Below are 20,696 nucleotides of genomic sequence, written 5' to 3'. Positions count from 1 at the left end.
GGTTCTGCAGAACATCACCCTGTTCGGGTGATGTTCGAGTTCGGCCGAACACCTGATGGTGTTCGGCCAAACCGTTCGGCCACATGGCCGAACTAAGAGCGCATGGCCGAACGTTCCCCGAACGTTCGGCTAGCGCTGTGATTGGCCGAACGGGTCACGTGGTTCGGACCCGAACGCGCTCTGATTGGCCGAACTGTCACGTGGTTCGGGTAAATAAATACCCGAACCACGTCATATCTCCGCCATTTGTCTGTGGGTTTAGCTTTGGGTAGGCAGTCAGGGTAGTTCGCGCTCCAGCCACGCTAGCCAGGGTCCCCCCAGTCATTGTGTGTCGCTGCTGGGAACAGTAGTACACCGCTCGCTCAGCCACACTATATAGCATTCTGTTTACTGCCACTCTGTGTACCTCGCTCAGCCACACTATATAGCATTCTGTTTACTGCCACTCTGTGTCTGCTGGGAATAGTAGTACACCGCTCGCTCAGCCACACTATATAGCATTCTGTTTACTGCCACTCTGTGTACCTCGCTCAGTCACACTATATAGCATTCTGTTTACTGCCACTCTGTGTCTGATGGGAATAGTAGTACACCGCTCGCTCAGCCACACTATATAGCATTCTGTTTACTGCCACTCTGTGTACCTCGCTCAGCCACACTATATAGCATTCTGTTTACTGCCACTCTGTGTCTGGTGGGAATAGTAGTACACCGCTCACCCGCCACTGTATAGCATTGTGCTCTGTGTCGCTGCTGGGAATAGTGGTACACCGCTCACCCGCCACTGTATAGCATTGTGCTCTGTGTCGCTGCTGGGAATAGTGGTACACCGCTCAGCCACACTATATAGCATTCTGTTTACTCTTCTGTGTCTGCTGGGAATAGTAGTACACCGCTCGCTCAGCCACACTATATAGCATTCTGTTTACTGCCACTCTGTGTACCTCGCTCAGCCACACTATATAGCATTGTGTTTACTGCCACTCTGTGTCTGCTGGGAACAGTAGTACACCGCTCACCCGCCACTGTATAGCATTGTGCTCTGTGTCGCTGCTGGGAATAGTGGTACACCGCTCACCCACACTACATAGCATTGTGTCTACTGCCACTCTGTGTTTCTGCTGGGAACAGTAGTACACCGCTCACCCTGTATAGCATTGTGCTCTGTGTTGCTGCTGGGAATAGTAGTACACCGCTCACCCACACTATATAGCATTGTGTTTACTGCCACTCTGTGTGTCTGCTGGGAACAGTAGTACACCGCTCACCCTGTATAGCATTGTGCTCTGTGTTGCTTCTGGGAATAGTAGTACACCGCTCGCTCAGCCACACTATGTAGCATTGTGTTTACTGCCACTCTGTGTACACCGCTCACCCAGCACACTATATAGCATTGTGTACTCTGCCAGTCAGTGTGTATATTGCTGGGATCAGTAATACTCCACTCAACGTCAACCACTATATGAGCTCACCATGAGTTCCTCAGAGACCTCCGCTGTGAGCAGCACTCCCAACAACAGCAACAGCCAACGCCCCACGCAAGCTATAACATCTACCCCAGCAGCCAGTGGTCAGCAGCAGCAGCCCTCCCCGGAGGAGAACGTTGTGTCCATCGGTCCGGCGCCAGAGCGATTATTGAGGGCTGCCATTGAGGAGATGATGGGGCCTGATGTGGAGGAGGAGGTCGAGCTCAGGCCAGCATCCCAAGTTAATGTTGAGGACGATGAGGGGTCTGTGTCTGGGGATGTTGGGGTGGCAGAGGTGGTGGGTGGGTCAGACTCAGGAGAAGAGTTGTATGATGAGGATGACGATCGGGACCATCTGTATGTGCCTCAGAGTCCGACCCCGGAAAACATGTTGTATCGTGTGTTTAGGTACTAAAATCTGCGTTCCCACTTCCCAGTACTGCCCGGGTCCACGGATCCATATAATTTTTTGGGCAGCACTATCAAACTGTGGTACTATGAGTGAGTTGCCATGGTCCTTCTGTGCTGTCACACTCACCGTCTGTCTGCAGATGGATTGTTAACACAGCTACGCCATCTGACATGTAGTCCTTGACCATCTTCTCCAGGCGATTGGTGTTGGAGGACGTGGAACTGCCCGATTGCTGTTCTGTGGGCTGCTGCATGGGTGTCAGAAAATGTTCCCACTCCAAGGACACTGCCAATACCATTCCCTTTTGGGCACTAGCAGCAGCTTGTGTTCTTTGCTGCCCTCCTGGTCCTCCTGGGTTTGCTGAAGTCAGTCTGTCGGCGTACAACTGGCTAGAGAAGGAGGAGGATTTCAATTTCCTCTCTAAAGTCTCCATCCTCAAGGGCCTGCTGGAATTGTTCCATTTTTGACCTGTCTGACACTTTCTTCAATCAGTTTTTTAACATTGTGTTTGTATAAACTGGGTATAAACCCAGTAATTGGTGTTGTCCAGAATAATGAAAAATAATGAATAGTGAATAATGCGCGGGCCGCGTTCAATGCAGTCTAGCATGAATTGAGCCATGTGTGCCAGAGAGTCCTGCCAGACTCCTCTGTCTTCATGTTCTTGTGAGCGTTGTGATTGTTGTGATGCACCATATTCGTCACCAGCATCACTTTCTTCCTCTTCTGCTGTCCATTCCCGCTAAATTGTGGAGGTCCAACGTGCACCGCTCTGTCCCTCGGCAGTGGGGGCATCCAATTCCTGCTCCAACTCCAGCTGTTCCTCGTCCTGTTCTTTGTCATAGCTGGGACCAGCGTTTCCTGAGGCAGGTTGCCTGATGTTGGTATCATCACGCTGATCGTTTTCGTCTTCAGATTCCCCCACTTGCATCATGCCAGCGGTTTCCATCTTCAACATTGATTTCTTCAGTAAGCACAGCAGTGGTATTGTAATGCTGACTGTAGAGTTGTCACTGCTCAGTCACAAGCAACGTGGATTGCTCAAAATTTTGGAGGACTTGGCAGAGATCCAACATGGTGGCCCAATCAGATCCACAGAAGCTTGGTAGCTAGCTGCTGGAATGCGCCTCGGCACTGCGCAAAAGCGTGCTAGCATGTGCAGCGTAGAATTCCAGCGCGTAGGGAGGGACATCACCCAGCGAGCGATGGTGCGCTAGATTGAAGCGCTCTTGCATCTCTTGGTGAGTCCTTCAGAAGCGGTACTGGACTTTAAAAAATGTTTTTTTTTTTTCCTTCAACAGAAGATCTGCCACGTTGGAGTGAGGAGGACGCCGCCGACCCCGACACCAAGCTGAACCCCGGCGAACTCCAAGCAGAGGACCTTCAGGAACCCTCAAGGCTTTGAGCAAGCTGAGGAGGATCAGCAGTCCCGACGAGACCTCTCCTCATATGTGACTGTGTGCAGTGGAGTAGAGCTCCCCAGAACAACTTGTCACTTTGTCACTGGTCACTTTGTCACTTTGTCATTTTGTCACTTTGTCACTTGTCACTTTGTCACTTGTCACTTTGTCACTTGTCATTTTGTCACTTTGTCGGTCACTTTGTCACTTTGTCACTGGTCACTTTGTCACTTTTCACTTGGTCACTTGGTCACTTGTCCAGATGATCTCGGTACACCTCCTGCAAATCAAATTCCTGCACACATTGCTCTGGGATTTGGGTGTGATGAATGATGCATCTAACTGGCCACCGGAGGCAATTAAGGCCTTCAAAACATTGAAAGCAGCTTTCTGTTCCGCCCCCATTTTGCATCATGTTGAGTTGTTGACGTCATGTTCATCCTCGGCCTCGCCTTGCATTTCAGTGCAAGGTGCATTTTCCACAGAAAAAGGTTGTGAATCCGGGCACAACATTTGTGGCTGTTCCATTGACCTTTCACAGGTAGAAGATTGTGGGGGTGGGAATAGCTCCTCCGAATAGCCCATTGTGTCCTGAAAACTACTCATTGCATTGCTTTGCGCACGCATTTTTTTTGTCCTCATGCAAGGCCTGAGTTGCGCCTGAAAGCGTGGCCTTCTCCTCCTGCGCCTCCTCCTGTTCCATCACGTGTGCTGCTGCTGGTGCTGGGTTAGCGTTACCGGTCCCTTTTCCTGGAACCTCTTCTCTGTATTACATTTATGACTGCATGGCGACAAAAAGCATGTTACCTGTGCAAAGAAACATGACATTTTCCACATTTAAAAGACAGTTTTTCCTTTGAAACTTTACAATCAATTTTCTCAAAAACTATAAGCTCTTTTTCAAATATTTTTTCCCTCTTGTACCCACTCCCAAGGTGCACATACCCTGCAAATTTGGGGTATGTAGCATGTAAGGAAGCTTTACAAAGCACGAAAGTTCGGGTCCCCATTGACTTCCATTATGTTCGGAGTTCGGCGCGAACACCCGAACATCGCGGCGATGTTCGGCGAACGTTCGCGAACCCGAACATCTAGGTGTTCGCCCAACATTAGAAATAGACCAGCAGGGCTGCCAGGCAACTGGTATTGATTAAAAGGAAATAAATATGACAGCCTCCGTATACCTCTTACTTCAGTTCCCCTTCAAAGCAGACCTCCAGTGTATATCACATATTCACTGAGTCCTCTTTTCCTATATTTTTATTTTTTGGGGGGGAGGGGGGAAAACATATTTATATCATACTAAACATTACCTTTTCCTAAATGGAAAAATTGGCATCCTTCTGTCCTACTTTCTAAACATAACTCTCTATCTATTATTGTTATACTCACTGGTCCTGGGATCCAGCAAGGGTCTCTTCAGACGCTGCCCCGCTGGGCTTCTGGGAACGGTGACCAAGGCATCCTCCTCCTGCGCCAGTGGGCACGTGCGCATCAAAAACATGTCAAAAACTTAATATCCAGTCTTCAAAGGATCTCTGTGACCAATTCGCCCATTTCTTCTCAGACAAAGTCTCCACTATAAGGTCCGCCATCCAACTTACAGAATCTGAACCTAATATAGCGCTGAAGACCATTAGCAGAGATAACGTAACAACTTGGTCAAACTTCAAAGAAATTGATGAAGAAGTCGCATCAAGCATCCTCCTTCACCTCCGTCAATCTACCTGTGACCTGGATCCTGGCCCAACACAGTTCATGTTGAACTGCCCCGACCTGTTTGTACAATTCCTCAAAATTGTAAACCGTTCCTTACAATCAGGGATATTTCCTGCTTTACTGAAGGAAGCAATCATCAGGCCTCTCCTCAAAAAACCCTCCCTGGACCCAGATGCAATGACCAGTTACAGACCTGTCTCTAACCTTCCATTTCTGGGTAAGCTAATTGAAAAAGCTGTATACCTCCAGCTAGAAGCCAATAACCTACAAAACAACAGTTCTGACCCATTCCAGTCTGGCTTCAGGAAACATCACAGCACTGAAACTGCCCTCCTCCAAATATGCAACCACCTGCTCATGGCAAGAGACAGAGGAGAGTGCTCCATCCTGATACTACTAGACCTTTCTGCACCCTTTGATACAGTTGACATCTTGATAAGCAGGCTACAGCAATACTGCTGGATCGATGGCATAGATCTTCAGTGGTTCCAATCCTTCTTGCGTAGCAGAAACCAAAAAGTGTCTATGAGGCCCTTCCTGTCCACTTCTGTACCACTTAGCCCTCCTGGCGGTTTGCTAAAAAATCGCCAGGGGGCAGCAAATCTTTTTTTTAAATTTTTTTTCTTCATGTAGCGAGACAAAGTCTCGCTACATGATAGCCGCTGCTCAGCGGCATCCCATCAGCCCCTCCGATCGCCGCCGGCGATCGGCGATCAGGAGATCCCGTTCAAAGAACGGGATCTCCTGGAGGGCTTCCCCCGTCGCCATGGCGACGGGGCGGGATGACGTCACCGACGTCGTGACGTCAAAGGGGATTCCTATCCACCCCATAGAGCTGCCTGGCACTGATTGGCCAGGCAGCGCACGGGGTCTGGGGGGGGGGGGCGGCTTACCGCCAGGAAGGTTAAGTATGGGGTACCCCAGAGCTCAATCCTTTCTCCCCTGCTTTTCACGATTTACATGTTACCGCTTGGAAAACCAATCCAAAAACATGGCCTGATATACCACTGCTATGCTGATGACACCCAACTATATCTTTCCTTCAAGCCTGGTGTGACAGACCCAATTCCGACTATAAACACCTGCTTAGGCGAACTACAGCAATGGATGAGTGTCAACTGGCTGAAATGCAGACAAAACTGAAGTCCTTCTGATCGGAGGGCAGCGCAGGACAACAAAACAACTTAACTTGCAGTCTTCACCACTGGGAATAGGAGGCACGGATCTACGCAGCTCTGATCATGTGCGTAGCCTGGGAGTTATAATTGATGGGGATTTAAACTTCAGAACTCAAATCTCTGCTGTGGTGAAATCATCCTATTTTCACCTGAAGAACATCGCAAAAATCAAGCACCTCATCCCCCCAGAAGATCTACCAACTTTAGTTCATGCCTTCATTACCTCCCGACTGGACTACTGCAATGCTCTCTACACTGGCCTTCCAAAAAAGGTCTTGTACCGCCTACAGCTGATACAGAATACTGCTGCCAGACTGCTAACCAACCAACCCCGTCACTGCCACATAACGCCAGTCCTGCACTCCCTTCACTGGCTAGTAGAATGGAGGGTCCTATTCAAGATCGGCCTACTGACATTTAAATCCCTGAATAATCTAGGCCCTGGATACATGAAAGATATGTTGCAGCTGCGTAGCAATCCTCGCATTCTCAGATCCTCAGGTTCTAATAATCTAGTCATACCCAGAGTCCACTTTTGGTCCCAGAGCCTTCTGTCATGCTGCTCCTACATTTTGAACTCCTTACCTGAGCAGATCAGGACAGCTCCATCTCTGGACGTGTTTAAATCCAGACTGAAAACCCACCTGTTCAGTTTGGCATTTGCAGAAATATAACTTTTGTTGTGTGAATACTTTATTCCTGCTACCAACTACTGAATCTGAGAGAGCCTAAGTGCTTTGGGTCCTATGGGAGAAAAGCGCTATAGAAATGTTATTGTATTGTATTGTATCAACAAGACAATTGTAGCCGCAGCTGGGGCGAAGCAGGAGCACCGGCACAAAGGCCGGGGTATCTAAACCCCAGCCACTCAGCGCTCAATGCTGTCTCGTCTCCCAACAGCTGCGGCGTGTAGCCACGTCGTTCTCAGTCTACCCCGATTCAGTCTACCTCAGTCCAGTCCTGTCCAGTCAGTCCAGTATGTCTTGTCCAGTCCATCCTGTCCGATTAGTCCTGCCGGTCCTGTCGCATCAGTCCTGTCACATCTGTTCAGTCCTGTCTTCAGTCCGTCCTTCCCTTACTGCAGGGTTCACCCCTTCTTGTTCTTCTCATCACTGGTGAAGGCAGCCCTGGGGGTCATAACCTGGTGGGCACCAAGCAGCAAAGTAGTCTGTCATCTTTTAGGGGTGACGGCCCATCATCCCTTGCAGGGTGCGCTGGTGAATATCCGTGCCCACTTACACTCCACACCTTAGCAAGGAGTTGCTCACCATCCATGTGAAGTGTCCCTGATACTTCAGACTTAAGGAGAACCCGAGGCGGTGCGGAGGAAGGCAGGGGGGCAGATGGGACGCCAAGACATGCTCTCTGCCTCATGACATGTCTCTGTGTGCCCCCTACGCCGCTCTCTGCCCCCCCCCCACCACCGCCGCGCCATAGCCCTCTGAAGCCCCCCGAGGGTAAGGAAGGAGACATGAATTGCCTGCTCAAAAACCCCCACTGAGGGTGTTCTTGCAGTCTTTCCACAGCTGGCCACACCCTCTGCCGCTCCCCCACCTCTCTCTCCTTCCAGCGTCATGACCCCAGAGGTCACCAAAGTGAAAGAAAGGACATGCGGGCCAACGGAGTGACGGAGAATGGCGAGGATGTAATTTTTAAAAAAAAATTTGTAACCCCCACCTCGGGCTCTCTTTAAAGAGGAACTGTAGTTAAAATACCATAAAAAAAATTGCTTATGTTTTACAATATTCATTTTTAGATTATTTGGCCAGTGTTTGCCCATTGTAAAATCTTTCCTCTCCCTGATTTACATTCTGATATTTATCACTGTTGGTGACATCTTTAGTTCTGCCAGGTGATCTGTACAGAATGTTTGTTTACTAGTTCCTTCTATGCACAGAGGGAGATATTGCTTGCTTGGCAGTTGGAAAAGGCCATTATTTCCCACAATGCAACAAGGTTCACAACAATGCAACAAGATTCACGGGTGCATGAAAAAAAGAGTGCCAGGAAAAAATGCCCCATTGGATAACAAATTGGCGATGCACGTTAACGATAAATACCATTGTAAAACTAACGGGAGTTGAAAACAAAAAGATATTAAGTTTCAAAATCTTTACATAATTCAACAACACAGCTTAACCTAACCCTACTCTCACACAGAACCCGCCCCTGGTGGTGCTTAAACCTAACCACTCCCCTGGTGGTGCCTAACCATAACCACCCCCCAGTGGTGCCTAACCCTAACCACCCCCCGGTGGTGCTTAACTCTAACCATCACCTGGTGGTGCTTAACCCTTACCACCCCCTACGAAGTTGCCTAACCCCCCCCCGCCCCCGGGTGGTGCATAACAGTAACCAGCCCTCCGGTGGTGCCTAACAGTAACCACTCCCAGTGCACAAACACCCTTACACACATAGAAATGTTAATATATTTGCTAACGTAAAATCTGTACACACAAACAAAATAGTATGACAAAAACTATAACGTTGCAAGTTTCTAAAACGATAACATATTTCAAAAACTTTAATGTTCTAATTTTTTTTTTTTTACGAAATTTATCGGGCGCCCTTTTTTCTTCTTTGGGAGTCTATGGCGGCGCCCTTTTTTTCCTGCTACCAGATTCACAGACAGCAAACTGTCAGGACCATGGTCACGACATCACACTGTGGGGAGGAGTTTCACCACAATATCAGCCACACAGACTCCCCCCCCCCCCCCCACCTACCCCCGACGATCTATTTGAGAAAGGGATGACTTCCTGTTGGAAAGGGGGTATCGGCTACTGATTACGATGAAGTTCAATCTTGCAGTTCTGGATGTGAGCCTGGCTTCAGGGGGCATAAAGAGATAATTTTTATATTCAGTAGTGATGCATTGTGGGAGACCACAATCGCTCACTTAATGCTGAAATACTTTCTGTTTTAAGAAGGAAAACTACACTGAGCATTGGCTTTTTAGTAGAAGGGCTTTTCGGTCTCTTTTGGTCCCCTATACTTTCCTAGTAGTTTTGGGTCACTTCGAGCTGCTTGGGTAGTCTGTTGTTCTTTAATATAGGGACAGCTAAAAAGGAAATTAACAAGAAGATAGATTTCTGAAGAGAAAAGGAATTAAATTGTAATAAAATTATCTCCTGGCCTCTCCATAGGTGTTCCAGAGGCGTTGGGATGGTTCAGTAGATTTCTTCCGGGGATGGGAGGACTACAAGAAAGGATTCGGCAGTCACTTAAACGAGTTCTGGCTGGGAAACGATAATATCCATAAAATAACTTCAACAGGTAATAGTCAAAAGAGTGAAAAGTGCCTGCAAATACACTGAAAAACACATTGAAAGCCACTCAACAATGGGGTGCAAAATTGTATTCATACATTTATGCATATTTAGAGTTTCCCATTGTCTCCTCTCCTCTGAATTCTCCAGCTATAGTAAGCAGGCTGGTTTATGTAGGTTATGATCTCCACATTCACAGAGTTTGTTTTGTTTAATGCAACCAGGATTTCTGTAGTTACATATTTTTGGAACCAGGTGGCATCTGTCTAAAAGGCAGTTTTAAAGAGCTCCCGAGCCGAAGCTAAGGACCAAAATTAGATACTCACCTGAAGAGAGGGAAGCCTCAGGATCCTATCGAGGCTTCCCTCGATGTTCTGATGTTCCCTCTCCACATCGGGGCCGTGCGCAGCTTCTCTTCTTGCAGTGTGGCTGCACAGTAGACACGTGAGCACGGCCACGCATGTGCAGTAGCATGGAGCCCGCAGCTCTGGCTTACTGCGCATGTGCAGGCGTCCTTGCATTCTTCATGGCATTCTTCAGAGATTTTTGGACTATAGTTACATGAGATGAGAGTATTATGCAGTTGGCTCCACCCACATCGTGTCATGGCCACACCCATTTTTCACCACGGTGCGCTACAGGCCCTGCTCCCTTTGGTGGTGGGGGCACAAATTATGTGCCGCTTGGAGCACAAAAACCTTAGCAGCACTCCTGACACAACACAAAATGGAAAATGTAAATGGGGCCTATAGGTTAGTATGAGGACAGTTTTGAAAGTTCTGGGAGTTAAAGAGGATCTGTAATAAAAAAAAACCCTCTGGGGGATTCTTACGAGGCTTCCTCCCTCCCTACATTGCTTTGCCTGGGCTGAACCACCCCCCGGATCGCGGCAAAGTAGATATTTACCTACCACAATCCTGCGCAAGCGCACTAGCTGCACTTCATTCAGGTTAAGATGGATATAGCCGAACCCGATTGATCTGCTCTACTGCACAGACATGAGTCCTTTTGCGCCTGCGCAGGTGAGCGGATATGATCGGGTTCGCCTAGCCCGAATGAAGAGCCGATACTGCGCCTGCGCTGGATCCCAGAGAGGTAAATAAAACAAGCCTTGTCAAGCTTGTCAGTGGAGGATTCGGAGGAGCAAGCGCTGGATTCCCTGCAGCTGCAGGGGAGGAGGAAGCCTCATTGGGTCCCTGAGGCTTCCCCCTCCCGAGGTAAGTATCCCCCAGAGGTTTTTTTTTTTCCTTTACAGAGTCTCTTTAAAGAGGAACTGTCGCAAAAATCTTAAAATTTAAAACACATAAAAATAAGAAGTACATTTCTCCCAGAGTAAAATGAGCCATAAATTACTTTTCTCCTATGTTGCTGTCACTTACAGTAGGTAGTAGAAATCCCATTACTAACAGGTTTCGGGCTAGTCTATCTCTTCCAGTGCTGAGCCGAAATTACGCATTAGCGTAATTACGCATCGTAATTCACTACAAATGCACCGTAAGCGTTACGTGTAAGGTTACGGTATTACGCGTAATTAATTACGCGTAGACCGTAGGGTTACGTTTTACGCGTAACAAATTACGCGTAAGACAGTAAACTCCCATTGAAATTACACAGTCTGCCATAATCGCGTAATATTACGCTCCCGTATAATATAAAAAAGCCGCCGACTTTAAGGGTTAATAGCAAAGCCCCCTTAAGTGCTAAGAGCCTCAAATTTGGAGAATATATTAAGGAGATCAGAAGGAATAAGAGGAAAAAAATTTTTTTCAAAAAGACCTTATAGTTTTTGAGAAAATCGATGTTAAAGTTTCAAAGGAAAAATATATACATTTAAAAACCCGCCGACTTTAACGGTTAATAGCAAGGCCTGCTTAAAATTTAGGAACACCAAATTCACAGGGTATATTAAGGGGATCAGTGGGAATTAGAGGAAAAAAATTTTTTTCAAAAAGACCTTATAGTTTTTGAGAAAATCAATTTTTAAGTTTCAAGGGCGAAAATGTCTTTTAAATGCGGAAAATGTCAGTTTTTTTTGCACAGGTAACAATAGTGTTTTATTTTCATAGATTCCCCCAAGTGGGAAGAGTTTTACTTACTTCGTTCTGAGTGTGGGAAATATAAAAAAAAAACGACGTGGGGTCCCCCCTCCCAGACCTCTTTAACCCCTTGTCCCCCATGCAGACTGGGATAGCCAGAATGCGGAGCACCGGCCGCGTGGGGCTCCGCACCCTGACTATACCAGCCCGCATGGTCCATGGATTGGGGGGTCTCGGAAGGGGAGGGGCAGCCAAGCTTTCCCCTCCCCCTCCGAGCCCTTGTCCAATCCAAGGACAAGGGGCTCTTCTCCACCTCCGATGGGCGGTGGAGGTGGAGGCCGCAATTTCCTGGGGAGGGGTTCATGGTGGCATCTGGGAGTCCCCTTTAAAAAGGGGTCCCCCAGATGCCCACCCCCCTCCCAGGAGAAATGAGTATAGAGGTACTTGTAGTACCCCTTACCCATTTCCTTTAAGAGTTAAAAGTAAATAAACACACAAACACATAGAAAAAGTATTTTAATTGAACAAAAAACATAACCACGAAAAAAGTCCTTTAATATTCTTAATTAACCATTAATACTTACCTGTCCCTTTAAAAGCCAGTTCCCACGCAATATCCTCGGAAATATACTAATCAGTTACAATGTAACAAAGTTATTACAATGTAACAACTTTGTTACATTGTAACTACGCCGCACCCGACGTCACTCACCGCCGCCGCCGCCACCGCGTCTGTGCTGCAGGACCCGACAGAGCTCTGAGCTATAGCTCAGAGCTCTCTAAGCATCTTTGTATTTGGGCTCCAAGGAGCCCCATTGGTCCTTAGCAGACCAATGGGGTTCCTTCTGATTTGAAGGAACCCCATTGGTCTGCTAAGGACCAATGGGGCTCCTTGGAGCCCAAATACAAAGATGCTTTCGAGAGCTCTGAGCTAATATAGCTCAGAGCTCTGTCGGGTGAAGGGACGCTAAGTCCCCGCCGGCTCCGCTGCCCTCCCCGCCTCTCCCACATGTCACCTATATACATGCTGGCACCCATGGGTGCCAGCATGTATATGAGTGACAGGTGTGGGCGGAGTGGACGGCGGGAGCCGGCGGGGACTAGCGTGTATGCGGCGGCCGGCGGGTGAGCGGCGAGTGACGTCGGGTGCGGTGGTGTTACAAAGTAACAAAGTTGTTACATTGTAATAACTTTGTTACATTGTAACTGATTAGTATATTTCCGAGGATATTGCGTGGGAACTGGCTTTTAAAGGGACAGGTAAGTATTAATGGTTAATTAAGAATATTAAAGGACTTTTTTCGTGGTTATGTTTTTTGTTCAATTAAAATACTTTTTCTATGTGTTTGTGTGTTTATTTACTTTTAACTCTTAAAGGAAATGTGTAAGGGGTACTACAAGTACCTCTATACTCATTTCTCCTGGGAGGGGGGTGGGCATCTGGGGGACCCCTTTTTAAAGGGGACTCCCAGATGCCACCATGAACCCCTCCCCAGGAAATCGCGGCCTCCACCTCCACCGCCCATCGGAGGTGGAGAAGAGCCCCTTGTCCTTGGATTGGACAAGGGCTCGGAGGGGGAGGGGAAAGCTTGGCTGCCCCTCCCCTTCCGAGACCCCCCAATCCATGGACCATGCGGGCTGGTATAGTCAGGGTGCGGAGCCCCACGCGGCCGGTGCTCCGCATTCTGGCTATCCCAGTCTGCATGGGGGACAAGGGGTTAAAGAGGTCTGGGAGGGGGGACCCCACGTCGTTTTTTTATATATTTCCCACACTCAGAACGAAGTAAGTAAAACTCTTCCCACTTGGGGGAATCTATGAAAATAAAACACTATTGTTACCTGTGCAAAAAAAACTGACATTTTCCGCATTTAAAAGACATTTTCGCCCTTGAAACTTAAAAATTGATTTTCTCAAAATCTATAAGGTCTTTTTGAAAAAAAAATTTTTCCTCTTATTCCCACTGATCCCCTTAATATACCCTGTGAATTTGGTGTTCCTAAATTTTAAGCAGGCTTTGCTATTAACCGTTAAAGTCGGCGGGTTTTTAAATGTATATATTTTTCCTTTGAAACTTTAACATCGATTTTCTCAAAAACTATAAGGTCTTTTTGAAAAAAAAAATTTTCCTCTTATTCCTTCTGATCTCCTTAATATATTCTCCAAATTTGAGGCTCTTAGCACTTAAGGGGGCTTTGCTATTAACCCTTAAAGTCGGCGGCTACCTAACATTGATCCATGCGTCAACTTTTCCGCTTGGCAGCATGACCTTACGCATTAATTGCTAGTAGGGTTTTACGCGTAAACCTATAACGTAATAACCTGAATTACGGTATACTTACGCGTAATTGCGTAAGTGCTATGCGTAATTATAAACATGTACCGAAATTGACTGTCTATGCCGTAAGCGTAATTTCGTAATGCGTAATAGCGTAAAATTACGCGTAATGATCCGTAAGCGTAGCTTTCTCCATTACGACCAGCACTGATCTCTTCAAGAGGGATTCTCAGCATGGCCTTTATTCTTTATAAAGACATTCCCTGAAAATGATGAATACAAAGATGCTGGCCAGCCTCCCTGCCACTATTTTGGCAATTGGATGGAGCAACTGCCATTCACTAAGTGCTTTAAAAATAAAGAAAACCCTGAGAACCCCCCTATAAGAAGATGGGCTAGTCCAAACTCTGTCAGTAATGTCAGATTTCTACTACTTACTGTAAGTGACAGCAACATAGGAGAAAAGTAATATATGGCTCATTTTACTCTGGGGGAAATGTACTTCTTATTCGTATGTGTTTTAAATTTTAAGATTTTCACCACAGCTCCTCTTTAAGGAGTTCATCTTCTGGTTAGTTGGCAGGATATCATTAATGGGATTGAGCAGTAAATGTAATATTTCGTTTTACATATATAATTTACTGATTAGTTATCTTTAAAGTAAATGTCAAGGCAAAAAAGAAAGTCAGATACTTACCTATAGAGCCTTCGCTGTCCTCTCTTGCTCCCCTCCTTCCAGCACTGTCACCCCCGTTGTGTGTACTCAACCAATTGGTCAAATACTGTACATGTCTGTGAGCCCTTGGGAGGCTTTGGAAGCATTCATGTCCCCGAATGCTTCCGAAGACGGGCAGCTCTGTACTGCGAATGTGCGAGCGCACTTGCACTCGCGCATGCGTTTTACGGAGCCACCCATATTCGGAGCATGTGGGTACATGAGTGCTTCTGAAACCTCCGGAGGCAACAGATTAAATGGGGGAGCTGGTGCTGAAACAAGGGGTACAAGAGAGAACAGGGAAGGCTCTATAAGATCCAGAACCTTCCCTCTCCATAGGTAAGCATCTAACGTTTTGTTGCCTTTACATTTAATTTGATGCTAAACATTAAAACATATTTTGCATGTTCTTAGAAGGCCGTACATGAAACTGTTTTGTTTCTCCATGAAGGTGCCTGGGAGCTGCGGGTCGACCTGCAGGATTTTGAAAGCCAGAAATATTTTGCCAAGTACACATCTTTCAAAATCTTGGATGAGAGCAGAAAGTACCAGTTGTTACTTGGACCTTTTAAGGAGGGCAGCGCAGGTGAGTGACAGACAGGCAGACCAATCAGTGGCTGATGTTAGTTAGACAGCTCAGCATCCCTGGTGAAATATTGCACAGGCAGTGGTAGGCTGCACAAAGGTACACCTATGAAAGTTTTGTTGTGTGAAACAATCTGTTTGGGTGACAATTCGGTAACAACTACTGTACATACGTGCTGCTGATCTCCCTGCTGAATAGGAAGTAGTGTCTTCTGGGGAGAAGAGTGAAAATACAAGTAGAAGGCTTTCTGCTGGCAAAGTCTACTCTACACCCTAGGTTCTCAATAATATCTATATATATATATATATATATATATATATATAATAGACTACGTGCCTCAACCTTCATTCAAGAAGAAGAAGTAGCGCCCTGCCCCCAGGAGCGGTCCTAGACTTGCCGCCGAGCTGGAGGGGGTAGCGGGTATGAAGGGGGTATTAAGCACAGCGGTGGGGAGGGGGTTGGACCCACCCTCCCTCACCTGGGTCCCCCATCTGCACTCCCCCTCCCCACCACTGTGCCCAATACCCCCTTCCTGACCGGTACCCTCTTATGCGGCGTATGCTATGCCGCGGGTCCGCTAGTACTATATATTAAGTGTATACCCCAGGGTACTTTAAAGAGGAACTCCAGCCTAAACAAACATGCTGTCATTAAGTTACATTAGTTATGTTAGATAAAATACAGTGGCTTGCAAAAGTATTCATCCCCCTTGAAGTTTTCCACATTTTTGTCACATTACTGTCACAAACATGAATCAATTTTATTGGAATTACACATGCAAGAACAATACAAAGTCTTGTACACGTGAGAAGTGGAATGAAAATCATACATGATTCCAAACATTTTTTACAAATCAATAACTGCAAAGTGGGGTGTGCGTAATTATTCAGCCCCCTTTGGTCTGAGTGCAGTCAGTTGCCCATAGACATTTCCTGATGAGTGCTAATGACTAAATAGAATGCACCTGTGTGTCATCTAATGTCAGTACAAATACAGCTGCTCTGTGTCGGCCTCAGAGGTTGTCTAAGAGAATATTGGGATCAACAACACCATGAAGTCCAAAGAACACACCAGACAGGTCAGGGATAAAGTTATTGAGCAATTTAAAGCAGGCTTAGGCTACAAAAAGATTTCCAAAGCCTTGAACATCCCACGGAGCACTGTTCAAGCGATCATTCTGAAATAGAAGGAGTATGGCACAACTGTAAACCTACCAAGACAAGGCCATCCACCTAAACTCACAGGCCGAACAAGGAGAGCGCTGATCAGAAATGCAGTCAAGAGGCCCATGGTGACTCTGGACGAGCTGCAGAGATCTACAGCTCAGGTGGGGGAATCTGTCCATAGGACAACCATTAGTTGGCCTCTATGGAAGAGTGGCAAGAAGAAATTGTTAACAGAAAAGCATAAGAAGTCCCGTTTGCAGTTTGCCACAAGCCATGTGGGGGACACAGCAAACATGTGGAAGAAGGTGCTCTGGTCGGATGAGACCAAAATGGAACTTTTTGGCTCCCCCAAAGTATAGGAAGTCAGGTGTAGGTCTCCCCCCATATCTAGCCAGGCGTAGGTGCCTCCAATATAGGTAGCCAGGTGTTGGTGCCCTCAGTATAGGTAGCCAGGAATAGGTGCTCCTCCCTCAGTATAGGTAGCCAGCTATAGATGCCCGCAGTATAGGAAGACAGGTGTAGGTGTCCTCAGTATAGGTAGCCAAGCATAGGTTCCCCCAGTATAGGAAGTCAGGTGTAGGTGTATCTGTATAGGTAGGCAATCATAGTTTCCCCCAGTATAGGAAGTCAGGTGTAGGTGCATCAGTATAGGTAGCCAAGCATAGGTCCTCCGGTACAGGAAGTCAGCTGTAGGTGCCTCCAGTATAGGTAGTCAGCTGTAGGTTCCCTTCAGACATTGCATGTGCTGGCGGCAGCAGCAGCAGATCACTCACCATCTCCTCACATTCCAGCGCTGATGTCACTCATCTCTCCCCGTCTTTGCTCCATCTGTAGTTAGAGCAGGGATACAAGAAAATGGCCACCGATGTCCGCATTTGTGGACATCAGCGGCCATTTTCATCTAGTCCTGCTCTAATTACAGATGGAGTGGAGCTGCGGAGGCGGGGAGAGACAAAGCGGGGCAGCGAGCAGCAACACTGTGCTGTGGACGTGTGCCCTTGGAAGCCAGCGCCCTGAGCAACCGCTCCAGAGGCTCAGGTCAAAGGTCGGTTATGCCTATTGCTGTATAACCACCTCATTGTGTGTTTACTGCTTCACTCACTGATGCTAACCTTCCCCCCTTAGATATGTAACAATCTTTTCCTTTTTCCAGGAGACTCCATGTCCTCTGTCAACAACATGAAGTTTACAACTAAGGACCAAGACAACGACACCCATGGAAATAACTGTGCCGTGCTGTTTAAAGCAGGCTGGTGGTATGCCGACTGCCACAGTGCAAACTTGAATGGACTGTACTTCCTGGGACGGCACGAGTCCTATGCTGATGGCATAACCTGGTCTTCTGCCAAAGGACAGCATTACTCTTTCAAACACGTGGAAATAAAGATCAGGGCTGTGTGAACTCAGAATAATGATATTTCTGCAGTCATTCCCCCCTCACTAAACCCCCCACTAACCCCCCTTACACCAACTGTACTTCAACAGCAAATTCTTTTCTTACCAATGGGGTTGGTTCACAAAACTTATCTTAAGAATTATCACATCTTACCTATTTACTCCAAATGTATCTCTCCTTCAATGACTTAACTCGTGATTTATCCCTCCTTAAAGGGAACCTAAAGCGAGAGTGACATAGAGGTTGCCATATTTATTTCCTATTAAACAATGCATATAACCTGGCTTGCCTGCTGAAACTCTGCCTTTAAAGAGACTCTGTAACATCAAAAACATCCCCTGGGGGGTACTCACCTCGGGTGGGGGAAGCCTCGGGATCCTAATGAGGCTTCCCCCCGCTGTCCTCTGTCCCACGGGGGTCTCGCTGCAGCCCTCCGAACAGCCGGCGACAGACCCGACTGTAAATTCAATATTTACCTTTGCTGGCTCCAGCGGGGGAGCTGTGGCTTCTTTCGGCTCCGAAGTAGACGGAAATACCCAATCTCAGTCGGGTCCGCTCTACTGCGCAGGCGCTGGAGACTTGCGCCTGCGCAGTAGAGCAGACCTGACGCCGATCGAGTATTTCCGCCTACTTTGGAGCCGACAGCCGTCAGAGCGCCTGCGCAGGAGCCGGGAAGATAAATATTGACGTCACCGCTGTTCGGAGGGCTGCAGCGAGACCCCTTAGGGACGGAGGACGGCGTGGGAAGCCTCATTAGGATCCTGAGGCTTCCCCCACCCGAGGTGAGTACCCCTCAGGGGAACTTTTTGACGTTACAGTTCCTCTTTAATACTTTTAGCCATAGACCCTGAATTAGCATGCATATCAGGTGCATTGACTGAATTATTATTATTATTGATTTATAAAGCACCAACATACTCCGTGGCGCTGTACAAAGTAGGAAAACTACAAGGGGTACACAATGATGCAGACAATGATACATATCAAATATGGACACTGGTACAAAATACAGAACTGGTGATTACAATGACAGATGTAATAAAATGTATAGCAGAGTGCAAGCTACGAAATGAATAACATATTCCAAGACACAAAAGAGATACATACAGACAGTGCGTGTTTAGGTTATCTAGTAAGGAGTAAAATTCGACATAGAGAAGTCGAAGGCGGAATGGCCTAAGTTGGAGCATATGCTTTTCCAAAAAAGTGAGTTTTGAGGGAGCGTTTAAAGATTTCAAAGGTTGTAGAGTGAAAGATGTGCTGTAGAAGGGCATTAATTTCCAGAGGAGGAGTGAGGCACGTGAGAAGTCTTGTATACTTGTAGAGAAGGATAAAAAACACTCATGTGCAGGTCTGAGACTGTGGTTGGGTTGGTATCTGGAAACTAGTGAGGAGATGTACAGGGGAGAGAGATTGGGGAGAGCTTTGTAGGTTAGGGTTAAGAGTTTGAACTGGATCATCTGGTTTATTGGTAGCCAATGAAGAGATTGTCAGAGAGGGACAGCAGAGGAAAAACGAGAAGAAAGATGGATTAAAAAGACTGGATTAGCTACATGCTTGTTTCAGGTCTCTGATTCTGACACTACTGCAGCCAAAGAGATCAGCAGGATAGCCTGGCAACTAGTATTGCTTAAAACGAAATAAATATGGAAGCCTCACTTCAATTTATCTCTCCTTAAATTAATGAACTCGTGATTTATTTCTCCTTAACTAACATTAATTTTCTCTTATTAAAAGATATGCAACAGCATAATAACCTTTAAAGAAGAACATTTGTTTGTTACAGCTGAAACAAATCCTGAAATAAATCTGCACTGTTTCTACTTCCTGCTGTCATGGAAGCAGACATAGGGTTAACATCCTGTGTTTACAAATGTGCTTATCTGCCATGGCAGTCAGGTGAGTGACACAGGGGAGAGATCAAATTACAACTTGTGATTAAACACAAATGAGAGGGAATTAGACAAGCTGAACCCTCTAAATACATACAGGGTGCATTTCTCTCTGTTTTCCTTCTGTCCTGTGCAAGAGTCCAGGTCCACTTTAACTCACAACTTATCTCTCCTTTATCTCTATCTCATGCATTATCTCTTTTTATTGGTTTATCTCCTGCCATGGGCGTCGCTAGCCCTATTTTAGGGGGGCTTTGCCCCCAACATGTTCTAGGGTGCCCCAATCTATTTACAGGAGTGCCGCAACACAAGTGCCCCGAATGCAGGGAGCAGCGCAGAGACCTTGTAGTCAGACCTTGTCGTTTTTGAGAAAATCGATTTTCAATACTACTAAGAATTTTTTTTTTCTTTTCGTTTTTTAACTCAGCAAAATGACACTGTGCAGAATTCAGAATGCCATTGCTTTGGGGCTTGCTATACTTAGTATAGCAAATCAAGGGCTCGGAATGGGATCGACATGTGCTGCGCTGTTCCTTGGTCGTTGGGGAACGACACATGCAGCACTCTCCATTGTTCAATGGGTATCGAGAGGATATGGTGCTGCATCATTTCTGAGGATACAGTCGTGGGAGTAACCAAAGGTAGTTATTTATGGTTAATTAAGATTATTAAAGGACTTTATCATAGTTGCATTTTTATTTAAGGTCTTTCTGGAAATGTTCAGACTGTGGGAAATATTTTGGCGATTGAAGAAACCTTTTCAAACATGAGAGAATCTGGACAATTACCATTGGTCTGTTAATGAACCAATGGGGAGCCCTGGAGGGACTCTTAAACATGCGTGGATCCGATATAAACGTTTACTCTGTAAGCATCCCTCCTGTAGCGTGTTCTGTCTGTTGTAGTGGAGCTGCAAACGTACAGTTCTGGCTTATCTGCTTGCATTCAGTTGTGCATTCGCAATAAGTCTCATTGTCATTTGCAATCACTCTGCCGTTCTGGGCAGCTCAGGATGCTGTCATCATTCCACCAATGCTTTTTGCAGCTGAGCTGCGGCCAGATAGCCCTAGATTTCCTGCAGGCATGTTGTTACATAATACTGCATGTATTTCCTATGGGAGTCCTTTGCATTCACAACCAGCTAGCAAATGGTAATCAAGCCAGCTCAGGATTGAATGATTATCA

The 20,696-nt window shown here is 46.6% G+C and overlaps 1 protein-coding gene across 3 annotated transcripts in view; it reads left to right on the top strand.

Annotated features, from left to right (window-relative positions):
- The window catches only part of LOC137527859 (ficolin-1-like), a 47,632-nt gene extending 29,683 nt beyond the window's left edge, over nt 1-17,949 (top strand). For all 3 annotated transcript variants that reach the window (XM_068248827.1, XM_068248828.1, XM_068248826.1), the window contains 3 exons: nt 9,322-9,451; nt 14,923-15,057; nt 17,377-17,949. In XM_068248827.1, coding sequence (XP_068104928.1) covers nt 9,322-9,451; nt 14,923-15,057; nt 17,377-17,624 — 513 coding nt within the window. In that variant the 3' untranslated portion in view covers nt 17,625-17,949. The remainder of the gene's footprint in view (nt 1-9,321; nt 9,452-14,922; nt 15,058-17,376) is intronic.
- Nucleotides 17,950-20,696: the final 2,747 nt, after the last annotated feature.

The sequence above is a fragment of the Hyperolius riggenbachi genome, chromosome 8 (assembly GCF_040937935.1).
Source record: "Hyperolius riggenbachi isolate aHypRig1 chromosome 8, aHypRig1.pri, whole genome shotgun sequence".
Classification (NCBI taxonomy): domain Eukaryota; kingdom Metazoa; phylum Chordata; class Amphibia; order Anura; family Hyperoliidae; genus Hyperolius; species Hyperolius riggenbachi.
The sequence above is the reverse complement of the archived record's forward strand: the minus strand, read 5'-3'. Positions and strand labels throughout refer to the sequence as shown.